The sequence below is a fragment of the Astatotilapia calliptera genome, chromosome 7 (assembly GCF_964374335.1).
Source record: "Astatotilapia calliptera chromosome 7, fAstCal68.1, whole genome shotgun sequence".
Taxonomy (NCBI): domain Eukaryota; kingdom Metazoa; phylum Chordata; class Actinopteri; order Cichliformes; family Cichlidae; genus Astatotilapia; species Astatotilapia calliptera.
In genome coordinates, this window is record NC_137428.1 from 11,027,882 (window position 1) to 11,053,241 (window position 25,360).

The 25,360-nt window shown below is 40.2% G+C and overlaps 1 protein-coding gene across 1 annotated transcript; it reads right to left on the bottom strand.

The window, feature by feature from the left end:
• Window positions 1–25,360, bottom strand: mbtps1 (membrane-bound transcription factor peptidase, site 1). Its single transcript, XM_026172964.2, has 23 exons — window positions 24,951–25,360; window positions 21,655–22,215; window positions 19,194–19,457; window positions 15,644–15,859; window positions 15,368–15,478; window positions 14,849–14,958; window positions 14,637–14,753; window positions 13,402–13,469; window positions 12,875–12,977; window positions 11,783–11,934; window positions 9,810–9,971; window positions 8,464–8,608; window positions 8,108–8,296; window positions 7,695–7,867; window positions 7,495–7,610; window positions 7,172–7,328; window positions 5,659–5,783; window positions 5,457–5,534; window positions 5,189–5,329; window positions 4,976–5,107; window positions 3,583–3,709; window positions 2,987–3,117; window positions 1–921 (listed from the first exon to the last, which is right to left on the bottom strand). Exons 2-23 carry the CDS (start codon window positions 21,881–21,883, stop codon window positions 713–715), a joined length of 3,255 nt encoding a protein of 1,084 aa, XP_026028749.1. The 5' UTR covers window positions 21,884–22,215; window positions 24,951–25,360; the 3' UTR covers window positions 1–712.

Sequence of the window (25,360 nt, forward strand, 5' to 3'; positions counted from 1 at the left end):
TTTGATTATGCTTTTTAATTGATGAGATACAATTCTGTCAATGCTACTGTGCTGACCATGAGATCAGGAAGGATGTCATCAACAGAACGCCCAACCACAGTTCATTCATCATATAAAACCCAAAACAAAACATAAAAAGACTTCTTTTTAACAGATATGGGCAGGACTTATAAAACCATTGACAGAAAACTTAATCACCCTGTGGCTCTCATGCTGAAAGTATCAGCATCACTTCATGTGTCTGTGTGTGCGTTTCTGTTTGGATCTCCACTAACAGCTTTGTATTTGTACGTGTCTTGTATTTTAGTAAATGTGTTTGGGCTTGGCAAATTTAATAAATATAAAAGTCAAACACATTTCATTCATAAAGAAATGGGTCAAAGAAGAGAAACTGAAATGTGGACACTATGTCTGCAGGCATTGTTAGGACCATGTGTGTTTTATATCATGTGTAACACTGTTCAATGGTCCACAAATACATAAAAACACCCCCAGCAGCTTCGAACAGACAGGAGGCACAAAAAATTTTTCTGCTTCCAAAAAATTCCTGGAGCAGGTTCACGTCCGCCAGGCTTCAGTCTAAAGACAGGCATATGTCTGCCTCAGCAGTTCATTAAGACTCCATGTAATTCCAAAGCTCCATCAACACAAGTTTTCCTTTTAATAGCATCTCAGTTTTACAGGTAAACCCAGCTGCAGTTCAACAATGCAGCTAAACTGTGGGGTTCTTCCCACTCGTCTGCTGCTGCTGCTGCTGCTGGAGGTACGTGGGCCGTTTGATGCGGGGTTTCCTGCGCTTGGGTTTGCTCTTGGACTTTGTCAGCTGGACCACAAAAAAGGAGAGGACGACCATCGCTCCCAGGAAGGCAAACACGGGGATGGTCTGGCCCACTTCTTGGTTGTAGCGGCCAGGCATTATTCCTAAAAGGAATAAGAGGGCAGAGGTCACCACCTTTATTCTCACTCATTATTGTTTAAATAAAATGTTAGGTGATGTTGAAGTGATGAATGATTGTTGTCTGTGGAAGCTCTTTGACTAAAAGTATTTTAAACATTAGAAATCTTAGTACCACATTAGTATACAGTACTGAAAAAAGGAAATAGGTACAGAACTACTGAAAAATGCAAATATAAAACTAGTACTGAAATACAGAGTTTGTACAATTCCAGCAAGCTACCTTCATCCTTCAACATATCCTGAACTCTCTTAAACAACCTTTCCCATTTCTGTAAGTAGACTTCAGGAATTGTTCTCCAAGCTTCTTAAGGGACATTTAAAGCTCTTTTTCAGATGTTCGTTGCCTCAGCGTTTTGTGAAGATGATCTCACGGGCCCTGGGGAGGCTGACCCATGACTGATTGTGCTCCATTGTGTCTTTTCTATTTAGGTATGTTTTTTTTTTACTGATTTGGCAGTGTGTTTGGGACCACTGTCATGCTAAGTAATGATTGCAAAGGGGATCAAATTGACGGTACTTTTTCAGTACTTATTTTTAAGCTCCCCAATAACACTGGCTGAAAAGCAGCCCCGAAATATGACAGTCTCTCCACCGTGTTTTACAGAAGGCTGTAGTCTTTCCTGACTTCCTACTTGCATACTATTATTATCTGTTGTTGATTTTCAGCACAATTCTTGTGCAATTGGGTATATGTCAGCCTTTTCTCCTTGTTTCCCCATCCCTAAAATGTTTTTTTGACAACTACCCTTCCATTGAGACCATTTCTGACGAGGCGTCGGCAAGCAGCAGATGGATCCACCAAAGGGCAAGATAATCAATTTCTTATGGACATGACTTTCAGGTACTGTTTTTCTGCTGTAGATGATCTAATAGGGCAGTAATTTATTTTGCTTTTTCCTCCACCAACCAAACCATTTCATATCCACATTGTAAGTTACTATTGGACACTGCAAGCAACCCTGTAATGTATTTAACCCCTGTCATATGTCAGTCAACAGTATTTTTTTTTATTTTATTTTATTTCCACTGGTATCCATGTCATTTGCTCACGTCAGTTGAGAGAAGTTTGCATCATTAACAGTTACTTCATCTGTCATTCTTACCAACATCTAAACTTCACTGAAATTTCTCATTCTCTAGTCTCAACATTCAGGATAGATTTCTTCTGTGTGAACACCCATGATTACGTCACATCGCTTGTCTCAATGAATTAATGAAAATCATTACCAGCTGCTGGAAGAAAGACGTTATTCTCCAACTTTATTTGCTGGTCTTTGGACACTTGCTTTGTTTCGCCTTTTGAGTCAAGCTTAATATTTAGTACCCTGAAGTGGATCTTCTGAGAAATTCATCTTTACATTGCAACAATCTGTGATGTGTGCTAGTTACATGCCAGACACAGTATAAAACCTTTGTGAAACAACAAGAAAAGGGCTGTAGCACTGCCCACGATGCTAAAAGAAAAGCCTTCCTTCTGCCAATGTAGATTCTAATGTTTCCTCATTTTTCAAAGCTCTCATCACATTTTACTAGACTCGTGTCTGAAGTCTTCTTTCTTTCCTGTTTCCTAATAATAGAAGCCACTGTTCATTATTTATTAGCCTGGAGTCCAACAGGATCAGGCAACTTTCAGCAGTTGTGTCAGAGCAATGCAGACACACCAGTCTAAATGCAAATCACGATGCACTAAATCAAGTTTTGACCTAACTGATGCTTTTCACAGGTATCTTAGTGCTAAAGGTGACGCTAGGTCTGCTGAACATCAAAGAGATGTTCAGTTCAAATAGCTCCAACTTTGGAAATTGTACTTTTTTTCCTTTTCTTTTTTTTAAACTGAGGACAGTCAGTGTGACCATGTATAGGGTGACTAGTCGTAAGAGTTGTACTTTTAAAACTGAAAGTGTTTTGTCTGTGTTTTAGGACAAGTCTCATGAATTTAAAAGAAATAAATAAATGTATCCTTATGAGTTTCATTAATGTTCTTTTCAAGATAAAAGCTGCATTTTAAAAATTTTGCTTATGTCTTACCTCCAGGGATGTCCCAGGCCCCGCTCTCTCCAGGTGACAGAGGCCTGACCTGGGGACGGTATGCCCTCACGTTAGGCAGAGCCACTTTGTCCAGGTCCACAGAGAGAAGCTTCTGGTGCTTCCATAGATTACTGGGAGCACAAAAAAAAACATAAACAAAGGAGTTTGAGAAACTGAATCCAAACGCATGTCTGTGTTTTGCTTGCCTTCCTCATTCTTAAGTTCATATTTACACTTGTTCTATTTGGTGACAGGAAAGAGAGCAAATCCACATTTGACTGTTCAAATGAGCTGCTTCAAAGCATCACTGTGACAGTTAAATCTGGCCCCCACCCCCCGCTGGGCTCTTTCTGTATACAGTGATGTGAGGAGGAAAAATGATGAAAATGTTGACAGCAACATGCTCAGAAGGAAAACTAGACTGTGATATTCTCTAGACTATCTGAAAAACATGACAAGAAAGAATTCAGCATGAGCTAATGCAGCTGTCAAAATAAAATGAAATAAAATACAAAGAAAATAAAGTCTGAGTGACAAGTGAGCACTGGGACATGCAGTTTCATTGACCAGAGAATTTAGTTGCTTGAGGAACCTACCTGGGGGCTGTCTCGTTGACTGGCTGAGGCTTTGCCCATGACAGATGGGGACAGGCCGGTAGTGGGCGGGGCTTCGGATCTCCGAGATGGGCCTCTAAAACCTTGGAGTACCGGTAGAGATGGTTCCCTAAAGGCAGTTGCAGAAAGAGAAAAAGCAGAGTACCAAAAACGTCAAGTAAAACATCTACTCATATTACAGATGTAGTGCGAGAGCCTTGAGGTCACTTGTAGAGCTGGAGCAAAAAACCTTGAACTTTGAAAATGTCCCAACGAGTCCTATTGTAAGACTGTTGATATAGCAAATCAAACAACTCCAAACAAGATCAGCTTTTAATCTGTCTATCACTGATTTTACATCCAAGGAGTTTTCATGTTTGTAAATTTCAGCCAGTGGTGAATCATAGCATAAAGCAGGCGTGACTCTATAATAAGAGGCTTCGAAAAGCACGACTGAAGCTTGATTTAGACATGCACATGAAATCTGCATCCTGTTCTTTCATCCCTATACGGCATCCTTCCACACCATTCAAGTTGTTGTTGTATGCATTTATCGGGAAGTGCACGTTGGGTTGCACAAATTTTAGGGTGTAGGGTTACAATTGGGTCATGGCATAAGTCAGCGGTCCCCAACCCCCGGGCCATGGACCAGTCCGTGAGTCGTTTGGTACCAGGCTGTGAGAGTTGAGGCTCGGGTGTGAAAATTATGGTTTTCGCGGAGGGGTGGGGGGGTTATCGTTAACTCAGTTTCTCTGGTCTTTTCCTGTGTTGTAGTTGTGTCTTATTTTTTAAGAAATATTTACGTGTTACCATAGCGACCAGAGAGCATTAACGGGCAGAGAGGAGGATGTTACTCTCAATGTTGTTGGCGCATTTCAGGAGAACGCTGCTAATAAAGTTTCACAATTACACAGTGAATTCGCGTTTATTATTATTTTTACAAAATACCACAGTTTTTGTCCTGGTCGTATCATTTTATTTTGTTGCATTTATCCGTGACACCTTAATGGCCAGTCCGTGAAAATATTTTCTAAAACGGTCCGTGGCGCAAAAAGATTTGGGGACCGCTGGCGTAAGTTACGACCAAGATCTGAAGCAGAAGTATAAATCATGTCTGAGATGTTTAAGGGTGAGGGTTTTCTGGTGTTATGTGATTATTTAACATGCAGTATAGTATTAAAGCACTAGAAATCTAAATTAAGTGATTTTAAATGGCGTAAGTCACGTAATTAAAATAAACTGTATGGTTCTTCTACGTATGTGACGTAGCTATCTGTCAAGACAATGTAGAGGTAAACCCAGAATCTACAACACATATGGCTAATGCTCAAGACGAGAAAAATTTAACAGAGTAGAAACCATCTCAGTATAGTATGCAGGCCTTGTCCCTCCTCACCTTCCAGTCTCTGTGGCAGTGGGTGCTCGGCACCTGTGGGAGGTGCCACTCTGCTGTGTGAATGGCTGAGGCTTGGCGGGGTCATACTGTAGGAAGTATACTGAAGCAGAGCATCTAGCAGCCAGAAGCAGTCTGTGAAATATACATTTAAATAATTAGCAAGTAAGTAAATTTTTCTCTCTGTACCTGTGCAAAAACACACAGAGGAGCTACCTTTCTGCCTGTGACTGTCATCTATACAGTTTGAATCTCCGTACAGAGCGATACGACCTCCCCCATCAGAAGGCGTTTGGTACAGTCCGAGGATGGGAACACCCTCCACCACTGCGGTCTCTTGCTTCAACACTTCCAGACCTGTGAAAACACACACAGAGTGTTACATCTGAACTAAAGACACACAGATTAAAAAGTGGCCTGTCAGCTAGCATGGCTGTTGGCCAACATTAAACCAGGTTAAACACTCTTAAAGGGGTGCTGGCACCTTGGTCCTTTAGGTTCTTGGCAATCACTATTCCATCTTCTGGGAAACGAGCAATACTGCAGCCAGAGGCGTAGTACACTGAGTGAAAGAAAAAAGACAAAATAAGCTTTATCTTCAATAAAAAATGTAACAAATATATGAAATAAAATGTAATTTAAACAAATACATGTGTGAAAATTAAAAGTATGCTTTTATGTCTTACTGTCATGATCAGCTAAGGTGAAGTCCCCCTCGTACAGGCCGTCACTGAAAGCCATCCCCCACACTGAGATCAAGTCGTTCAGAGCTGGTATGTTAGCGCCCCCTGTGTCCGGCATCCACCACTGCCTAGAGGTTGCATAAAGAAAATCACACCACAATCATTAAATTAAGGCAAGAAAAAAAATTAAAAAAAAAAAAAAAAATCCCACATGGTTATGAGAAGGTTAAACAAACTATATTTTCAACTTAACAAGCAGAGGACTGATCTAAGAAAATAAGAAGCCACATGAAAAAAAAACAACTTTGAGAACAATTAATCAAAAACCAGTTTAACTAAAATCTTCTCCAAGTTGCAAATATCTTTCATAAAATAATAGTAATGCTAAAAAAAAAAATACTTTAAATATCAATACAGAGAAAACTTTACATTGGCAGATTATTTCATAAAAACAAGAATTGCTTTTTAGGTTCCCTGTACAGTCTTCTGGGTTGTTTTGCCCAGAAAAGGCAGCTGTGAATGAAGCTCTCACATGAACCAATGCCATTCAATTAAAACTGAATTACTCAACATAATATTTGGAAGCCGCAAAGCCTATATTTAACGGAGTTAAAGACGTTTAATCCTGCGGATACTGAGTGACAGCTTGGGTAGGATATAACGGGAGTAGAAATCACTGGTGAGTAATTGTAATCTCTGCATGACGACTCAAGAAGTCGTATGATGTACAGACTGAGGATGCATAGATGCAGATTAAAAGAAACTGTGATACAGTACAGTACCCAACAGAATTTCCCATGCAGTCATTATATGACATGAAGCAGCTGTTTAATCAGTGAAGTGTGCAGGTGGAACAGAAATAGAAAAAACATGCATAGAGATTCTCAAATGAGAGAAATCAGTCAGAGTGTAACTGACTGATGCAAAATATTTTTTCCGCACAAGTCATTCTATTAAGCAAAATTAATCCAAACCACTCTGCGCCAATTATCAGCCTTTTCTGCAATTATTAAGGGTGTAGAGCTGCTCTAGACTGATGCACTGCATCCCCTTACAAATGTTTTTCCATTAATTGTTTTCAAAAAGTTGACAGCAGTTTATGTCAAATGTATTAAAACATTTGATGTTTACAGAGGAATCTACCACTTTCTACAACTGATGATTTTTCCTCGCTGCTGTGAACTGGCACCATCCTGGTGAAGCACATTAACTGTATCTCATTTACCAGCATTCAAAAGCTCCCACATTTGTGTTTTTGCACAGAACAAGACATAAAACAAAACACTACATCAAAAGAATGAAATTTAAACTACCAGCAATGACTAACAATCATTTTTGTCATGTGCAAAATTGTGTTCACTGCCAGAAAATCCAACAAAATTCACGTGTCAGGGATTCTGTTAAATTCACAGCTGAGCAACAAAAGTAAAAGCCGCGCATAAATTTATTTACAAAACAGAAGCCCGTATATATTCTCTTATCTCAATCATCACTGTCATACCACTGAGTTTAATACCTGGTGTTTTCGTCGTAGAACTTGACCTTCCTCATGACAGAAGTGTTGTACCAGTCGCTGAAGATAATGAGTGACAGACCGTTGTCGATGTCTCTCCTCAGCTTGGTGATCTCCTCAGGAAAATACTCCTCCTCGCTGTCTACCATCAAGAGTGTGCCTGAAGGGACACATGAGCAAATAATCCTTTAGTTTGTCATCTTTTTCTAAACCATAAACAATGAACACTCGGGGAGAAAAGCCTCTAACGACTGCCTGGAGCTCCATTGTTTGGGAGTAGAAACATTCTCATTTTGTTGTGCGATTTTTAGTCTCTGTGTTCGTACCATACTGACTGGCATCAAAGCACGTGATGGGAGCTCCCAGCACCTCAACAAAGTACCCCATACTTCTGAGGTGCTGGTACATGTCCCTGAAGTTAGTGTGGATGTGGTCCCCATTCCTGAAAACACAGAATACTAATCAAAAGCACAGAAAAGGAAAACTAAAAAGATTCAGTGAAAAGACTTTATTTGAACACACGAACCAGTCTAATGGGTCGTTTTTCATGCGGAGGTTGTCGCGAGGAAAGTAGCCAGGAGGGTAGCGCAGGTTGTGGTACTGATCCCAAAGCACCCTCTTACTGCGTGGAGGCGTCGGCACGATCTTTACCTTGATGGGCAGTTTGACTGTGGAGGTCAATTCCCCTCCAACCTCCGACTGCAAAGAGTGAAAAAGATCAGGAAGGCCGATGAGTAATGTCTGTAGAGCAGTGATTAGTTATTAAAAAAAAATTAATAATCTGAGATCATGTAAATAACTTCTATGTAATTACTAAATATACACTTGAAGTAACACATCTGGTAAAAGATACCCGAGCTCATATTAGTTTAAGAAAACAGACAAAGAGGTTGGCAACCGCTGCTCTAAAGCTACTTAGAAGACAGCACAGTGACTCACGTCGTTCTCTGCAGGTGATGCCACTGTGACCATCACATGACCTTGTGCAATCCCTTCCCATGACGCTGCTTTCTTGGCCACAGAGATGGACACAGCCAAGTATCCGGCCCACGGCCACAATACCGGTGAATATGAGATGGCCACATCGATGTTGTCGCCGTTCTGAGGAAGGTAAGGCTGCCAGATGGGCTAAACAGAAGGGAGAAACTTTTAAGTCGGCTTAGAAAACCATTAGATCATCGTGATGTCAAATCCTGGTGAGTTGTGATACAACTTTCCTTCACTTATTATGCTAAAGCACTTCAGCGCCATTTATTTACAGGAAATGCAAGCCTGTGTGGGGATTCTTTGCTTACTTTGTCCACAACTCTGCCGGTGACACCCATGCCGTTGAGAATAGTCACATTGACAATGGTGGGCATTCCTCCATAGTAGATGGGCTGAGAGCAATAAGGCCACATGTATGGGCACTCTGTTAAGTCGATGTAGCTGGGAGAAAGACTGGGAGGAGAAAAGCACAAATTCTAAACAAGGGTATACAAGAACTAGTTACTAAAACAAAATATTATAAAATAATAAATTTTAAAAAAAGCACATTCCCAAAGACTGTATGTTTAATGTCACTGTCCCCCAGTACTTTTCTACAGAAAAACAGAAAGTTTGACTGGGGTCATGCCATGTTAGCTCGACTCCAGCAGACTAATTTGGATATTGGGATCCAATCATGGTGCAGAGAAAATTGAGGTGATGTCAGCCCTTATTAAATGTAAAAGCTAAATAATATATAAAGCATCTCAGATCAATTTGAGGCATGCTGGAAATTCTGCTGCTCAAAAATTAAGCCAATGCAAAAAAAATAAATAAATAAAGATGCTTCAGTTATAAAAGAGAATAAATCCCCACAGACTCTAAAGTTAAAATGAACAACTTCAACAATGAAATTAGTGGTACAAAAAAAAACAACCAACCAACCAAAAAAACCCGTTCAATATACATTTAATATAGAACATTTTTTAAAAACACATCAACAGTCAACTAATATGTTTTTTTATGTGGTACAGCCTATCCAAGAAATCTCTGCTCCAGTTTTGTTGAATGAAATTCGACTATTTCAAAATCCAGATGGCGACAGCCCAAATGATCATATTAGTGGAATGGACCTGACGCAGTCTGATATTTAATAACGGATCAATGTAAGGGTTCAACTTCGGTCTGCAGAAGTGGAGTTTGAGACAGATTTGAGACAGTCCCCCTTGTGGGACTAATAAAGGAATATCAATATCAATATCAATAAAGGAAGACTCAGCCAAATATTGACCCACCTTTGACTATGAAAACTGAAATAGCAGACTAAGTCTACCTCTGTCCTTCAGGACGGAGCAAGCTCCAAACTTTCAGGAGCCTCACTGCAAGCCAACTGCCAGTATTTGATACTCTGTAGACTGAATGTCAGTCATGCAGTTCTTCAAAAAGCGACTAAAATTCTGCCAGTGTGAGCCAGTCCTTTTCCTCCCAAGAGTGAAGGCTGTGACAACACTGGGTTGGCCTCCTTTAGTGTTATGTAATTGTTTTTCATACGCCTACAAGCGTGGGAAAATATTTATGTACACTAAAATGAAGCTGAACAGACTCCTTGTTGCTGTGTGTGAACGGGCTGTGAATCCATTAACTCCTCTTCGTCGGTGCTCATTTTTACATTTACCTGGCCTGAGGTCTGTAGCTGTTGAGGATCTGGTAGGCTCTGATCAGGTCTAGTTTCCCGTGGCCTTGTTCAAACATGTTGACCCCAGGCAGTCTACGAGCTGAGGCAATCAAAGCCTGCTTCATGGAGGCTGGGTTCACCAACTCCCGGTTGAGGACAGTGCTGCAGGACAGAAGAGGACAGGCTGTGTTTCTGTGAATCTGCTGGTGTCACATTCCTAAGCTTCAAATTCAGGACACTGCTGGAGGAGAGATGAGGGATGGGTTGGTGTGTGTAGCAGTGCGTCTGTCTTGTCTGGGAGAAAGGGAGGGATGACTGCTGTCAACAAGGGGAGGATGATGTTTGATTTCAGCAATATGAGCTCACAAATGGGTTCAGTTACAGCTCAACAACACGAGGACACAGTGAAACGGGGACACATTTCACTGCTGGCTCATGTAAGATTACAAAACCATGGTTATTAAACCAGATTTCACTTCAGTATTATGTCCCTGTAACCTCTGATGTCAACCATCTCTAATGGCACATTTGCTTCTCAGTATCATCATTTCAGCTACAACAGACGAGCCTCAGAGAGCTCCACACATCATGTAAGAGTAATCACAGCATCTAATGACTGTCCTGGCACCAGAAGGCATGCTTTCATGACTCGATTACCTGAGAACATTACTCCATATTTTTTTTTGTTTTTTTTCCCCCCATACTATAAAGAACCGAATGGCCTCCTCATTAACTAGCCAGCTTGATCTGTTCTTGATGAGAATACTCTGCATCTGTACCTGCTCTGTGCACGCTGACTTTTGCTGTTGCAAAAGACTTTCATTACACATACCTCTGTCTGCTCATATGGCATTATGACACTGGAGGTAATTAAACCTCATCAAACTTTAGTCTTACACTACTGGTAACTTCTGGTGTCATCCTACGCTGATAAGAATCTCATTTAAACCTTCAGTACAAAAAAGGGGAAGTTTTTAAATATCATCCATTTAGTTACAAGTGAGGGTTAAATTGGCTAATATGACTGACAGTGACCTGTCTGCTAGGCCTCCAAAGTGACCCTTGCCACCATGTTTGTGCTATTTTAATTGATATAATATATGGGACGGCCCATCTCAGAAGTGCTTCTGTGTTGGTGAGTCTAATTCTAGTATTTATTAGCCTCGTATCTAGCGCAAATTAACAGGTAACCATATCTGTGCATTACTCCCATACAGTTTATGAATGTAATGTGACAAAGCTTGCCAGCTTAGCTGATAATTCAGCACTTCAGTCTCATACACATAATCTTAAATTTTTACTCAAAACCCCCCACAAAAAACAGCATGGTAGCAACTAGCATTAACCACAAGAGCTCGAAATGCTTTCAAAAACCAAGCCAAAGGTACTTTACAGTGATCTTCAAAGAGTTACAAGATTGAAGGTGAATGTCTTGATGCATGCTCAATCATCCAGGAAAGTAAATACCAAAAGGTTGATTCTATTACACTAAAACCAGATGAACAGAATCAACCTTTTGAGATTGAAGGTGAAGCTTATATTATCGGACAATTTTGTTTTAATTTAACCTGCTGTGCTGCATGCTGCCTATTATGTCTCTACATATCATGTTAACTGTGCAGACTCTGACTGTGTGCACAGATGGATATGCAGGTGGTTAGTTCAGCTGGCACACTGTGCCTGATATAGATCCCTAATGCAGTTAGCAAAATAAGAGTAGCCATCTGGAACAACCAGACTATAAAAAAACTTTAATCTGAATCATTTTATCGTAAAAGTTTGGGTTTTTTTTTTTAGCACTCTTCATCCCAATACAAGTTGTTTTGGGCAAGATTTCTCTGTTATCTTTAACATGTATGTCTTTAACTTAGGGGATGTTATTAAGGCTAATAGAACTAAGAAAGTCAGATTAAGAAAGCCAGTAAAATACCTCAGGTTCATACAGTATAGCATAATGAGTTTATCAAACTCACCTGGCCAGGAGTGTGACAGCACCAGCCACCACAGGAGAAGCCACACTGGTGCCAGACAGAGAGCGGCATCCCTCCTTCATCCCTGAGCCCCTAACACCAGAACCGTAGGTGACGATATCAGGCTTCACTCTGCCATAACCCCCGGGCAGCTCCTGAACACAAATGGGAAACAGATGCAGAACATGGTTGGATGAAAAGCAGCTCAAAACTGCTGCAAGCCTGAGTAACTGGGGGAAGACACAGAAGAAAATATTCTCAATGGTCAGCCAATTCAAATATTTTGATCTTTCCACTTAACAATAGAGGCCAGTATCAGAGAGTACAAAAAAAGTACACATATTGAGACAATCTGCTCATGCTGTATCAACACAGTTTTGAGGACAGCAACCTAAGCATAGCTAGTTTCCACTGTGCCTTTAGAGAGCTATGAAGTGCTCTTCTCTGCTCACTTACTGTATACATCTCACTCACACACCACCTGTTTGCTAGAGAGCGAGGCCTAAAGCTATAATTCTAAATTTGAAAGGGCTGTTTTTCATGAGCTTAAACTTATGTTTCAGTTTATGTCATTACGCCTACTCGTTGAAGTCAGCAAGGCAATTTAAAGCCAGTCTCTCAAAGCTCAACTACTGTTTAAAATATGAGCGTCAGCTTAGATTTTACATGCAATTACTATTATGAAAGTCAAACAACAGCAAAAAACAAACACTGAAGCAGAGACCGAAAGTAGGGGGGAAAAGCCTGTCATTTTGGGTGTTTTTGATTCATGTGGGAGTGAGAGCCTCGTTATGCTCGGCTGGCGCTGATAGAAGGGGCACAGAACATCACTGAATCGGTGAATGAAGTCTTAATCAGATCCTAAAGCAGATGTCTGCTTTTGCCTATGGCTGATAAAAAAAAAGAGAGTGTGTGTGAGAGAGAGAGAGACACTCTACAGTAAGTGGATGATGGGATGTGGATGAGGGATCAGAAGGTTACCACGTGGTTGGCCAGCTCAAAAAGCAGAGGGCAGATCTCAGAAGTAGATGTCTGCCAAGATGACGGTGTGTGTCAGAGTGTGTATTCTAGGTGTATTTTCTTGCAGCAACTCACCCAGGTGGTCATGCCTCTCGAAGAAAACCTGGCAATGTTGTCCTCAAAGTCAATCCCCCCAACCCCGATCACATCCATCTGGTCTGCTGGGTTATTCAGGGTGCTGAGAAAGATCAGTTTAATTTAGTGTAAAATAAAATAAAAAAATTTTAACTGACAGTTTCCAAAATGTAATATTAGGACTTGCTTTGCTTGTTTAGTGATTTTTATGTAGTGACAAAAGAAATGTTAAATAAGGTAATAAAAACTTGTTAGGGTAAGTAAGCATTTTCTTGCAATTAAACACAGACGAACAGGAACAGAAAAAGTCTTTTATAGTGACTATACTCCAATGTGAGGCAAGTATCTATTTACACTAATGGTGCTATGATGTGGAAAATGCTGGATTTCAGTGGAACCATGTGCACTTTTAACCACAACACTGGAGTAGAAGTGAAACTAAACTAAGACTCTTCTGCTCATCCCTGTTAATGCACACGATGAACCCTGTAAGCATGCGTGCTGCCGTTATAGCAATATTAGCATACCCATACAAAGGTCCATCGTTGCCAATGGCAGAAACCATGATCACTCTGTTGGCAGTCAGCTCCCAAACCTGCAGTCAAACATGCAAAGAGAAAAATGGAGTGTGTGAGGTTTAACAGCACATAACGCATAAGGTCAGATTGTATTTTGATAGCTGCTTTGATAATTTGGGAAGCCTCATCCTACACATGTTTATGGGAACATATTTATGTGCATTACTAAACTGTAGCTTATAAACTCTTATTGTGTGTGGCAGCTAACCTGTGAAGAAAAGCTACATACTGATCATTCATATCTCCTCATCGGGGCAAATTCTTACGAATGACTAATTAAATTACCGTGTTGTGCCATGTGCATAGTAAGTAACTTGTTATTGTGACTTGTCACAGACTGTTCCTACCATCAGGTCAAGATATTTAAGTGTAAAACATGTGAAATTGAGGAGCAATTTTTTGGACAAGTGTTGCTACTGAAATATGGGGAAAGAGTTTAGCACCTTCTCAAAAACAATCATCTTTTTCAAAGCAACTCAAAATGCAGGACAACACATAATCGTGCAAGTTAATCTGCCATCATAAACTCAGACTTTTGGCATGTTGCAAGTGATCTGTTATCAAGTCTGAGGTACCCAGATTACTAAAACAACTTTTAGAGAGCAGTGACCAGGGTTCATACTCAGACATGAAGCTGACAAGTTCAGGGGTGCATGTCTAAAAGGAGCTTTAATTAGTTAACATGAATGCACAGCAGAGGATGACTGATTGTTTAAAAGGTTTCAGAGACAGAGCTGTTTCCCATTATATTCAGTACATAATTCACATCTTGCCCTTTAATCAAGAAAGAGCGTTTGATCTTGTAACAACAAAACAGATGTTAGTCTATTCAGCACTTATTGTGAAGGTTGACATATTGTTTTTGTAATTATCAGTGAGCACTGAAAACTTGAAAGAGCAGTCCCAATGTTGTCATGCATTAGTTTATGTGCCTGGTTTGACCCGTTTGAGCTTACAATTGACCTGGCTATTGCTCATTGGCTTATTAGAGCATTGTCAAACAAACTTTATGTGTAACATAAAGGAAGAAAGACTGGGGACTATTTTTATATTTAGACAAATTTTAAACCATGTGGTCGCATTTTCGATCAACCTGGTTATTTTAGACACAACTTTCCTGTGCTTTGCATTCTTATTTAATTAAGCAACTATGTTTCTAAGTTAAATCCCGAAGTGTGCATCACCTTATCAACAAAGGGGTGGTCCATGAAGTCAGGTCCTCCGATGCTGAGGTTCAGAACATCGATCTTCTTTAGGATGGCGTAGTTAAAAGCATCAAGGAACCACGAGGTGTACGAAACCTAGTATGTGGGGAGGGACAAATACATTTTATAGTATAAATGAATTTTACAGCAACGCACTCCAACACCAGCAGTGCATTGTATATTGTATGTACCTGGTTGTTGGTAAAAACTCTGAAAATGTGCAGCTCTGAGTCGGGAGCAAAACCCTGACACTCCCTCATACTAGCTATCACTCCTGCTACGAATGTACCATGGCCCAGACCTGAAAAACAGGATAAGCAGTTTATAATAATCTTTCTTTGTCTCTTCCACAGACAGAAAGTTTGTGACTTTTAATATTACATTATTTGAAAAAATAAAATGCAGTCCATTAGTTATTGTAAATGCAGTGACATTACTATTAACCAATAGCACAGATGGATGAATCATTACCATTATTAATGACCAAGCTCTCCTAAAGCCACTCTAGAAGCAAGTCTGGCAACTTGGCAGCATTCTTTAAACACCTCCAGGCACTTATGACTTGTTAAAAATTATGTACAACATTTGTTGACTTCGCACCATTAAAAAGGCCTAAAAGGTTGTTTTTTTCCCCCCTGGAAATTACACTTTTACAACCACCTTTGCTTCGCTGTTATGTGAAATTCACCATAATATTTATTGATCCTCACCATCATCCAGTGTCTTCTCATTAGTCCAGTTGGTCCTTTCTTTAACATTCTTAAAATGTGGATGCTTCTCACTCAGGCCTGTATCAAACACTGCCACCTTAACACCAGAACCTGCACACATAAAAGAGATTTAAACAATTTTATTTAATTGCTTTGTTGACCTATATGATTTCTGAAATAAAGTTTAAAAGCAATAGTTAAAAGATCCTTCATTTTATGATATTTTGTAGCAGATGCGCGTAAAAGCAGAGACTCAGTCAGTGGGCCCTTTCTTACCGGTGTGTCCCATCTGCCAGAGTACATCTGCCTGCAGGATCTGGGCGACGTGGCGGGGAATGGCCCGCAGCAGACGTCTGCTGGAGTGCCGTCCGGTAGCATGCCAGAAACCCGAGCCGAGTGAGAGGCTGCTTCGTCTGAAAGGGCGGGATGATTGCCACGACTGCCATTTTTGGGTCCCACGGGTGGCATTGCAGGGTGCAGCAGGTTCAGGTGCTGTTGGGACAGAACACAATTGAGACAAACTATCATTCACTCTGCTGTAAAGCCACATTAGGACAAGAATTGAGGCCTCCCTTCATTAAAACACCCCGTCACTGCCATCGCCTTCAGCCCCCCCACTGCAGACAGCACAGTCAGGCTTATCATGTTCTGATGCTTCATTGGAAGTAATTTCTTTACATCTGGCTTCAATCCCCCTTTCTTCTTACATCTATTAGCTGAGAGGCTGATCACAGCAGCCTAATTTAAGCCAATCTTTTCGCAATGTGAATCACATGGACAAAACCAATTATCAGTGGGTCATCACGATGCATGAGCAGTGCCCTGCAGGGCTTTTTATCCCTGTGAAGTAGAAGAGTACAGAGTTGATTTCTTTTTTTTTTCTTATCTTTTCTTTTTAATGAATTATTTCAGTAGGTTTCACGGATTCAAACTGTGAGTTAGAGAAATGTGCACTTTTATTTAATAAGACCAGGGTTTTTTTTTCCTTTTTAAAGAGTTGTTCTCTCAGTCAGGAGCTGCTAAATTTTCATTAAACTACACAAAACCACTTTTCTGAAATAAATGTTTAAAATTATTACCGTTTTACTAGGTAGCCTCACCTAAAAACAACCAGTGGTGATCTGAGGGGTGCACCATGAAGCAAAATAAATGGCTTTGTGAGCTATGCTGATCTGATAGTCAGTTTTTCTGTGTCCTGAAGGTGGTTTAGCTAAATCACAGTAATAAGTAAGGCTATGTTTCCAGTTTATAGTTAGTTTAGAAATCTTAGAAATTAACAGCAGCATCAAGATCAAGGCGGTTTTCTGCAGAAAGTTGATAATCATACCCAACGATACCCATCAACTCCAACTGGGGTTTTAGGTTTTGTTGAACCAGCTTAGGCATGGAAAGCCTGGCTGTGTCGAAGACTAAAGTATACCCCTCAGGCCTTTTGTGTTACTGTGTCATTTTTCTGGTTTAACGGGTGCTTTTAATACAGACTAACATTACAATGCAAAAAAAATCACACAGTGTAGTCCAACAATTCTCATCTCCTTTCAAGGAAGTGATCTCTTTCCACCAACCCACATCCGAACAGCCTTTAACTTTGTCCAGTGTTTTTGACACAATCAATTTTTTTTTTTTTTTAAGTTAACAATGACTTTGCCTTAGTCCATTGTGCAGGAGCACTGTGAGAGCGAGGGAGTACATATGGAGAGACAGTGAGAGAGGAGCTGCAAACTTTAGCACGATTACACCGAGAAATGTTTTATGTTTCACGTCATCAAACTGTATCGATATTATGAAAATAGATTAGGATTTATCCATTCCTACAGCCCATTCAGTTAAAAGCCACATTTAACCACAGAGGCTGTATTCTATACATTTTAAGCACTTTATTTGTCTCATTCAATTTAGAATCACCAGTTAACTTCACATGCACCAGCAACTGCAAGACTTTTTTTGGTTTTTCTTTTTGATTTGAGGCAAATACTTTCCAATAATTGTCTCATTTAAGTCTTGAATTTTATGCTTGCATATGGCATACAGTTATTGATTGTATTTAGTTAATTTTGTGCCTGTCCCATCAAGCTCCTGATCAGTTTTAACATGTGATAACGACGTTTTACTGCTTCCCAGATGACTCAGTTTTAATTTTGATTAACATATTCCTCAAACAGCTGCATGCCTTTTTAGTTTATCAAACTTTATTTGCAGCTGAAAGTACCTTTCATCTTTCAAACATGTTTGTGCTTCACAGATGACTGAAAAAGATGCTAAAGATAACTGAATTCGGGTTTCTAGTAGGGCTGGGCCATATCATACCGTTCACGGTAATACCGGTATAATGTTGGGCAACGATAAGAAAATGAAATATTGCGATAGAATATGGGTAAAACACGCATGTGCAGTGCCTTTGTTTTCATACGCACATGGCGGAAAAAGCATGGCGGCGACGGAGAATGAGAAGGGCGAAAGCGGATCGTTGAATGAAACGGATGAACCAGAATTGTTTTGTAAAAATGCTGCAACTTCAGTGTGGAACTGGTTTAGCTTTTGTCCGTCAGATACACAACAAAGCACTATTTTTGGTAGCACATGCTAGCGGGCCGTCGTTATTACCGTGTTTTTTGGAAAATACGGCACACTTAAAATCAGCCTTTGATTTTTCTGAAAGTCGACAGTGCCCCTTATAATCCCGTGTGCCTTATGTATGAATTCTGGTTGTGTTTACTGACCTCAAAACGATTTTATGTACACGGCGCTCGAAAACCTGTCAAATGTTTTAGTACGACTTTGCTGAGCTATGAACCCGCACCGCTTGATGGATTGTCGGAGCATTACGGCTATTGTAGGCAGGAGCCTCGCGAAGTGATATGTACTGCACTTCAACATAATATTACCGTATTGTGGCAGGAGCCTCATGTTGAAGCACAGCACACTTCACAATATTACCGTATTGTGTGCGTATAACCTCTTTTTAAGTTTTGTGGATATTATACATGGTTATGCTGAGGATATGTCGGCCAATTTCCACTGGAAATGCCTTTTGGTCAAACTGTCAGCGAGGAATTTGCTTTTGCACTGTTAAATTTTTATTTAACTTTAATGCACATAAAAAAACAGCTGCTTGTTCAAGTGAAAATACATTGATCGGGTTTTTTGCACTAATTAAGTTGTGGTAAAGTAATTTGTCTAGTGTCAATTATATCGTCAGTTCTATCGTTATCGAAAATTTTCAAATGTATATCGTGATAAATATTTTTGGTCATATCTGCTCTAGTTTCCTTGATATCTAAAACTGTAATCGCCACTAGTTGACCATTTTCAATAATAAGAAGTTGCACTACAAGGTCACTCCATACTGAAGCATCTGTTTATGCAGCCTGGGGGCACACTCAAGTCTTTCATCCAGTGCCAGGCTCAGGGCGTGCAGGCAAGCCCCACCACACTGACTCACCTACTGCCTCAAATGGTGAACAAACAGACTTTCTCTGTTCTTCCTCCCATCCCCCAACACCTCTCACACACTCACACACACACACACACACACACACACACACACACACACACACACACACACACACACACACACACACACACACAGAGAGAGAAAGAGTCCAGTTTCTACACCCTGAAATTGGCCTGCACTTCAAATAAAGATATCAAATCCTGTTTAGCACCACTAAAACAGTGGAGGTAGAAAAGCATCCCATGACTGAACAAACAAAGACATTCTGTGAAATTCAGCAGCTAAACAGCTTTCTGTATCAGTACAGACGTGCCAACCTTAGAAACACTGATCCCTTTTCCCCACACAATAACACCATATTGGCAGACTTACAGGGAATGTATTTGAGCGTGCGGAATACTTTTCGCTGCGGCGTCACCCTCTTGATGTAAGGGTGGTCCTCCAAGGTCAGCAGGCTCCTGGGGGAAGCTTGCCGGATGTGGAGCAGTTCAAAGTCGCTCGGGAAGTCCGAAGCTGGGTTTTCTCTTGGAACAATGTGCCACTCCAGTGCGCCATCCCCAGCACCTTGCAAGGCTCTGCTGATGTACAGGCTGCGAGCTTTGGCTGAGAAATACCCTGTAAATGCTACTATGTACTCTGTAGAGAGAGAAGACAATACTGTAAAGAACAGATAGAATACGAGATCCACAACTAGGAAGCGTACATTCAGGAGAGAGACATCTTTTTAGACCACCTATCCATGGAGCGGTGTGAAAACCAATACAAATACAACCTTTCCACTGTGACCAAACACTACATTAAGACATTAGTGGCAAAGCAAACATGTATCTTGTTAGTTAATATGAATAATTTGGTCAGAAATGAACAGTTGATTAAGAAATACATTAAAAGCACTCTCTGCTTTCTAAGTGGTCTGACAAAAAATGGTTTTAAATTTCAATGTTTATGTGGACCACAATTTTAGAAGGACAAAGGATATCAAGTGGCACAAAATACAATATCTGGATTATGTAACTACACAGTTACTGATCCATTTGTGCTTTAAGAAAATTGAATGGATGAGGTTGCAACAAAGGAATGAAGGACATGAATGGATGCAATTCATGCTCATACATGCCACAAACTGACTTTTGAAATTATTGTGAAAAACGCGTGCGATAACTTCCTTGTTGTGTTTTCTCTACTCTATTATTAGTCTTATTACAAAAAACAAGGGATGGTCCACTATTGAATAAGAAATTGAATTGAAACGGTTAGATTTAAATCTTAGCAATGGCTGCAAAATAAAGTTGTAGTGTTTTCTCTAGCCAGCTTCCCGATGGACTCAAGTGAGTAATTAAAAGTAAGCATGAAAGCTCTGTCCGTATAGAAGATTACTTTACACTTCATTACTTTCCCCAAAAAAAAACAGATAATATCACTTGCAATCCCAAATATGAAGCCACACTATCAGAAGTGGGTAGCTAGCTTGGCTTCACCAAAAGTAAAGAAATCAACCCAACAGTAAATCTACAGCACACCAATAAATTTGTCATAAGTAGTTTGATTAAATGGGACAAATACAGCATGTTAAAGACAGCAGATCTTTGTTTTACAGGAGTCACAGCTGTGCTTTGCTCCTTCTTTGCCAAATGAATAACGTCTTCTGAAGTCTTGTGTAGGGCTGTGCAATATGACAAAATCAAAACATCTATCGTTTCATTTAGCTATCGTTTGTCCATGCAAAATACAGTGTCTGGATGGCCACCATGCAAGCACAGAGAATACCAGCATGGCCAGTGAAGATGAGGCAGAACCAAGTAGCTCCAAACAAAAGGACCAGTCAAATCAAATCGAGGACCTAAACGAGGGGCTACCTCTGTAGCATGGATATGGTTTGGTTATGAAAAGTCTGACATGGACCAGAAAACTATACTATCCAAATTATGCCGCAACCACGGACTTAAACACAACAAACCTCTTCTACCACCTACGCAAGAGCCAGGTGAAAGTGTATGAAGAGCGTTTACAGATGAAAGAAGATATGATGTGACTCCTGAAGGAGAGCCGTCAGCTGCTCAAAATAAACCTTAGACTCAAACGTTAGAACAGGCTTTTCCCCGCAGCACACCATGCAATAAATACTCGCAAAGAAAATGGCGGCCGTTACAGCTTATATCTAAAAATATATTGTTTCATGCATCGTTCAACACTCGTCTCCAGGTACACGGACGCCCAGCTTAAAACACTTCACACAAGTCGAGTTGCCCGAAGTTCACTGAATTACAGAAAATGCACCATTTTGTGATACATATCGTTATCCGGATGAGATTTTGGTCATATCTCACAGCCCTAGTCTTGTGCTACGAAAACTTCAGGAGATATAAATCTTCTCTCTAATACTCAACAAGAAGGGTAAAAAGCCCCTTTCATTAATGAGTACAAACTATTCCACTTGACTCTACTGTGTAAGAGACAGTTCTGTGATTTTCCACATGTATCAAAGACTTCATCCAGCTAACAAGCACATCTTAAAACAGAGTTCTTCGCATCCATGACTGAGCCACATCATTTCACTGACATGTTGACATGCGTCTTCATTATGAAAAACACTGCACATTCACTTATCTTATTTCTAGGAACAGCTGCAGAGACTAATAATAGCAATTTTTTTCACATCCCTTAAAGCAAAATGTATGAAAATAATGAAGAAACATGTCACTGAGTGCAATGGAGTGACTTAGAGATGTCATTTTAATAGGCTTTGGATAAACCTACCATACTTGTTTTAAACACTGTATTCCCCATCTGATAAAATTACATTGAAACCACATCATCAAGAATAATTTCTTACCATGTTCCACCACTTTGGTGGAGAACTCCAGTTTGAGGGTTAACTGGGAACAGTTTGTGACAGACTGTGAGGAGAGGGCATCTATTTTGGGGGTGTGGTCTGAAGTAGATTCGGCTCCTCCCTCCCCATCCATCCCCACCACAGGCAGGAAGCCTGCAATCAGCCCCAAAAGCATGGAGACCCATGCGGAAAGGAGGAGCATTTTGAGTTGTGAAGTAGTGTTAACCATTAGTTTGACTGAGCTCTTTGTAACTGTGGGAACAGCCAACCGGCTGGTTAAGAGTCAGCAGGTGTTGGAACAGAGCATTTCAGGTCCACAGTTCCACAAATGAGTCCATAATGCAAGTGACCTGAGCAGCTAGATTAATTTCTTTCTGCGTTTTCTCTCCATGGTGGCGGTCCAGGGTGGCGGTTCAGCAGCACTGTCCGAGTAGGAACAAAGATGCCATGTTGATAACTGGGAGAAGTGGACAATTATCCAGAGCTGTGGATGTTTGGGAGGAGAGCTGGAGCAGTGAAATGGAAAGTGCTGCTGGATTTCTTCTACAATCTCTTGTTTTTCTGTGTAAGACAAGGAGGGAAAAAAACAAAAGCAGTAGGTCAGACAAAAGATTGTCACATTTAAATAAAATTACAACACAAAACAACTAGAAGGTACTCAGAACAACTTGAAAACTTCCCATTAGACCAGCAGTAATAATACCAGCTGCTGAGATTAATAGTGAATTGATTTTGTGGCCCTGCAGACATATGTAATCATATGCCTATTACTTTCACAGCTGTGGCTGTTTAACAATCTGCATTTGATGGCAGAAATCCAAGACTTAAAACTGTGCACATGAACACTGTCAACATACTAACAACAACACTAGAAACCTTAAAATTTAAGATTGTCACCTGATTATCTCATCTTAATTTACATGTGATGTGTTAGTTATACATGGAAACACAGCCTTTAAACAGAAAAAAAGTTTAAAGCAGTGCAGCAATGTCTGCCAACAAATATGCAATGCAGATATGACAATAGCTACATGTGCTGAATCTATTCAGTTGCTCTTGATCTTTTTCTGTGTATAAATGTAAATATTCAATGCAAATCCTGCAAGTCCTGTGTTTTTTTAATCATTTATTTTTCTACTTCTACCATACCAGCGTTTAATAAAACGAACACATCATGCAGTGCTCAGAGAAAGGAGTGTTTAACCTGCTGTGTGCAAAGGGGAAGGAAGGGAGGTGTTCTATGTAACTACAATGGGGGCATAAACGCCTGTTCATTATTTAGCCACTCGTGAAGAGTTTGAGGCAAATGTGCAGCTATGCAGAGAACAATATGTGGTGAGCCTGTCAGGGATGGTTCTATTGTCGGACTGTAATTAATATTAAATACTCCTATCCCAAGAGAAAGACATGTTAAAACCTCCAAACCTCCACATTTCTAAAAAATTTATGAAGCTGTCAGCTTGCATACCACAAGTTGGTTGGACTTTCTAAAAAAAAGAAAGTTGACAAAAGTAGATTTGCACGAGTGTGTAGTGTAAACAAGTGTGAATTATATTCACATTCATGGTGCACTTGTGGTGGCGATACCCAATTATCCTTACCTTTAAGTATCAAATCACTGAAGCATAACTTAAACCATCTGCTTCTCCTGGCGACACACACACACACTTCTCTATAAAGACCACTTATAAGCATTACTCTGTCTCACTGGTGAATGAACACAGCTCATAGACTGTCAATGCACTGCTTTAATTAGAATTCATATGAATGTTATTTTGACAAATAATCCACCTAAACACATCCACTGCTCCTCAGCAGCAGCTGCCACCCCAAATAGGAAAACGTTTCCCTAAAAAACTCAGAAAATGCTCAGGAATGATTTTAAAACAACAAATAAAGCTGTGATTATAGTGACATTAAAGATATATGGGAATTTGTTCACTGTGTGACAACATGCAAACTTGTACAAGAAGCCTGCAACTTTTTTAAAGTTCACTTTAAGTACCATCTTGCTCATAATATCTATGAAGTTGGTCAATGATCGGAGTGCAGGGAGTGAATTGTTATACTAGGTCAAGCATACAATAAATATGGTTCTTTTTAACCTAGACATTCCTATGTGATCCCAGGAGGATGCAAAATTATAATTACAGTCAACCCAGATTTAGTTTCCTATAATTTATATTGTAAAAGAGATAAACACATCCCACTGTTATCTTTACTTTCATCATCTGTGTGCAGTTACACAAAACCATACAAGTACTTCTGATATGGTTGTACACATGTGTTGGGGGTGTAAATAAAAGTCTGCGGCTGGTCTACTCTCACAGGAGGAGGGCCAGTCACTAGTTCCGGCTCAGGGCAGGAACTCTACATGTAGGAGACAACATAAACGTTGAACCTACCCTAAACGACTACTGGTTTAGATGCAGCGCTGTAAAAATAGTCCCACCACTGGTTAGGGCTGGGCTGTAAAAGCCAAGCTGGGACCACTTGTGTCAACATGACATCAAGCCACAAAAAATGGCATCGAGCCTCCAGGCACAGATTAGTAGGTAGAGCGCACCCCCACCCCAATTAGTGTAAAGATAAGAAATACACAGCAGTGTTATAAGTTAGTGATATTTAGTGTAAACCAGGCAAGATACTGAAAACAGTTGTGGGAGTTTTGGAGGTTACCTGCAGCAGTTGTTTGGATAGGAATGTAAATACCTTGAGATCCCAACGTTGAGGTAAAGATTCATTTTGCAATATGTAGAGATCCATGAACTAACCAAACACGCTACAAAGCACACTACAAACACACACGCTCTAAAATCCAGAGTATACAGTAGACAGTACACAATAGCTGCAGTGTCTGCGGGATTAAGCTATAATTTCTCGACCTTACGTTAAATAGCATTTTACTCTATTTTTTCTATCGCGACACTACATTTACATTAATACACTACTGTAATCCTACATTAATAAAACTTAAAACACAAGCAATTTTGTTAACTAGGCCATAAACAAAGTAAAGCTGTATCAAACGACTGTATCATAATAAATACAGCAAGCATCAGCAGACATATACTGTAGGCGGAATATCTCCAAGAAGGACAATCATTTTACGGGCAGTAATTTAACGTAAAGGAACGGGTAAACATTCCGCTATCTGAAACTGTTTTCTGTAAACAAGAAAACATGCTAATAGATTTTTTTCAGACCAAGCGGTCTATCACATGTAAATCGCTAGCTAGCTAGCTTGGTGTTATTATGCAGCGCCAGCTGGTAGCTTGTCTGATAAATATACTCACACAACACAGTTAAATCCCAGGCTTCACATTTATCTGGTGGTCCGTGTCGTTTGATGTCCTTGTGTTGATGTCTCGACGTCTACTCGCTTGTTAATTTTACGTCCCCTCGAACAAAAGCTAGCTGCAAACTCACTACAGCCGCAGACCACTGACGTCTGGCTTTCACGGGATGCCAGACTGTTATTCTTATCCTGCTTAACCTCCGGTCACATTTAGCCCTTTTATACATTTAAGATGGCTAAAACGCTGTACTGCCACATATTTTGCGTCGATATGGAACTCAAATAATTATACTGCCATCGAAAGTGCATTCTTTCCTGCATCCTGTTTCATGATATGCGGCACTTTTTAATATCAAACCTGGCAACCCAAAGGGCCTCGCTTTAGTCCATTCTTCCCGGCCATGCTGC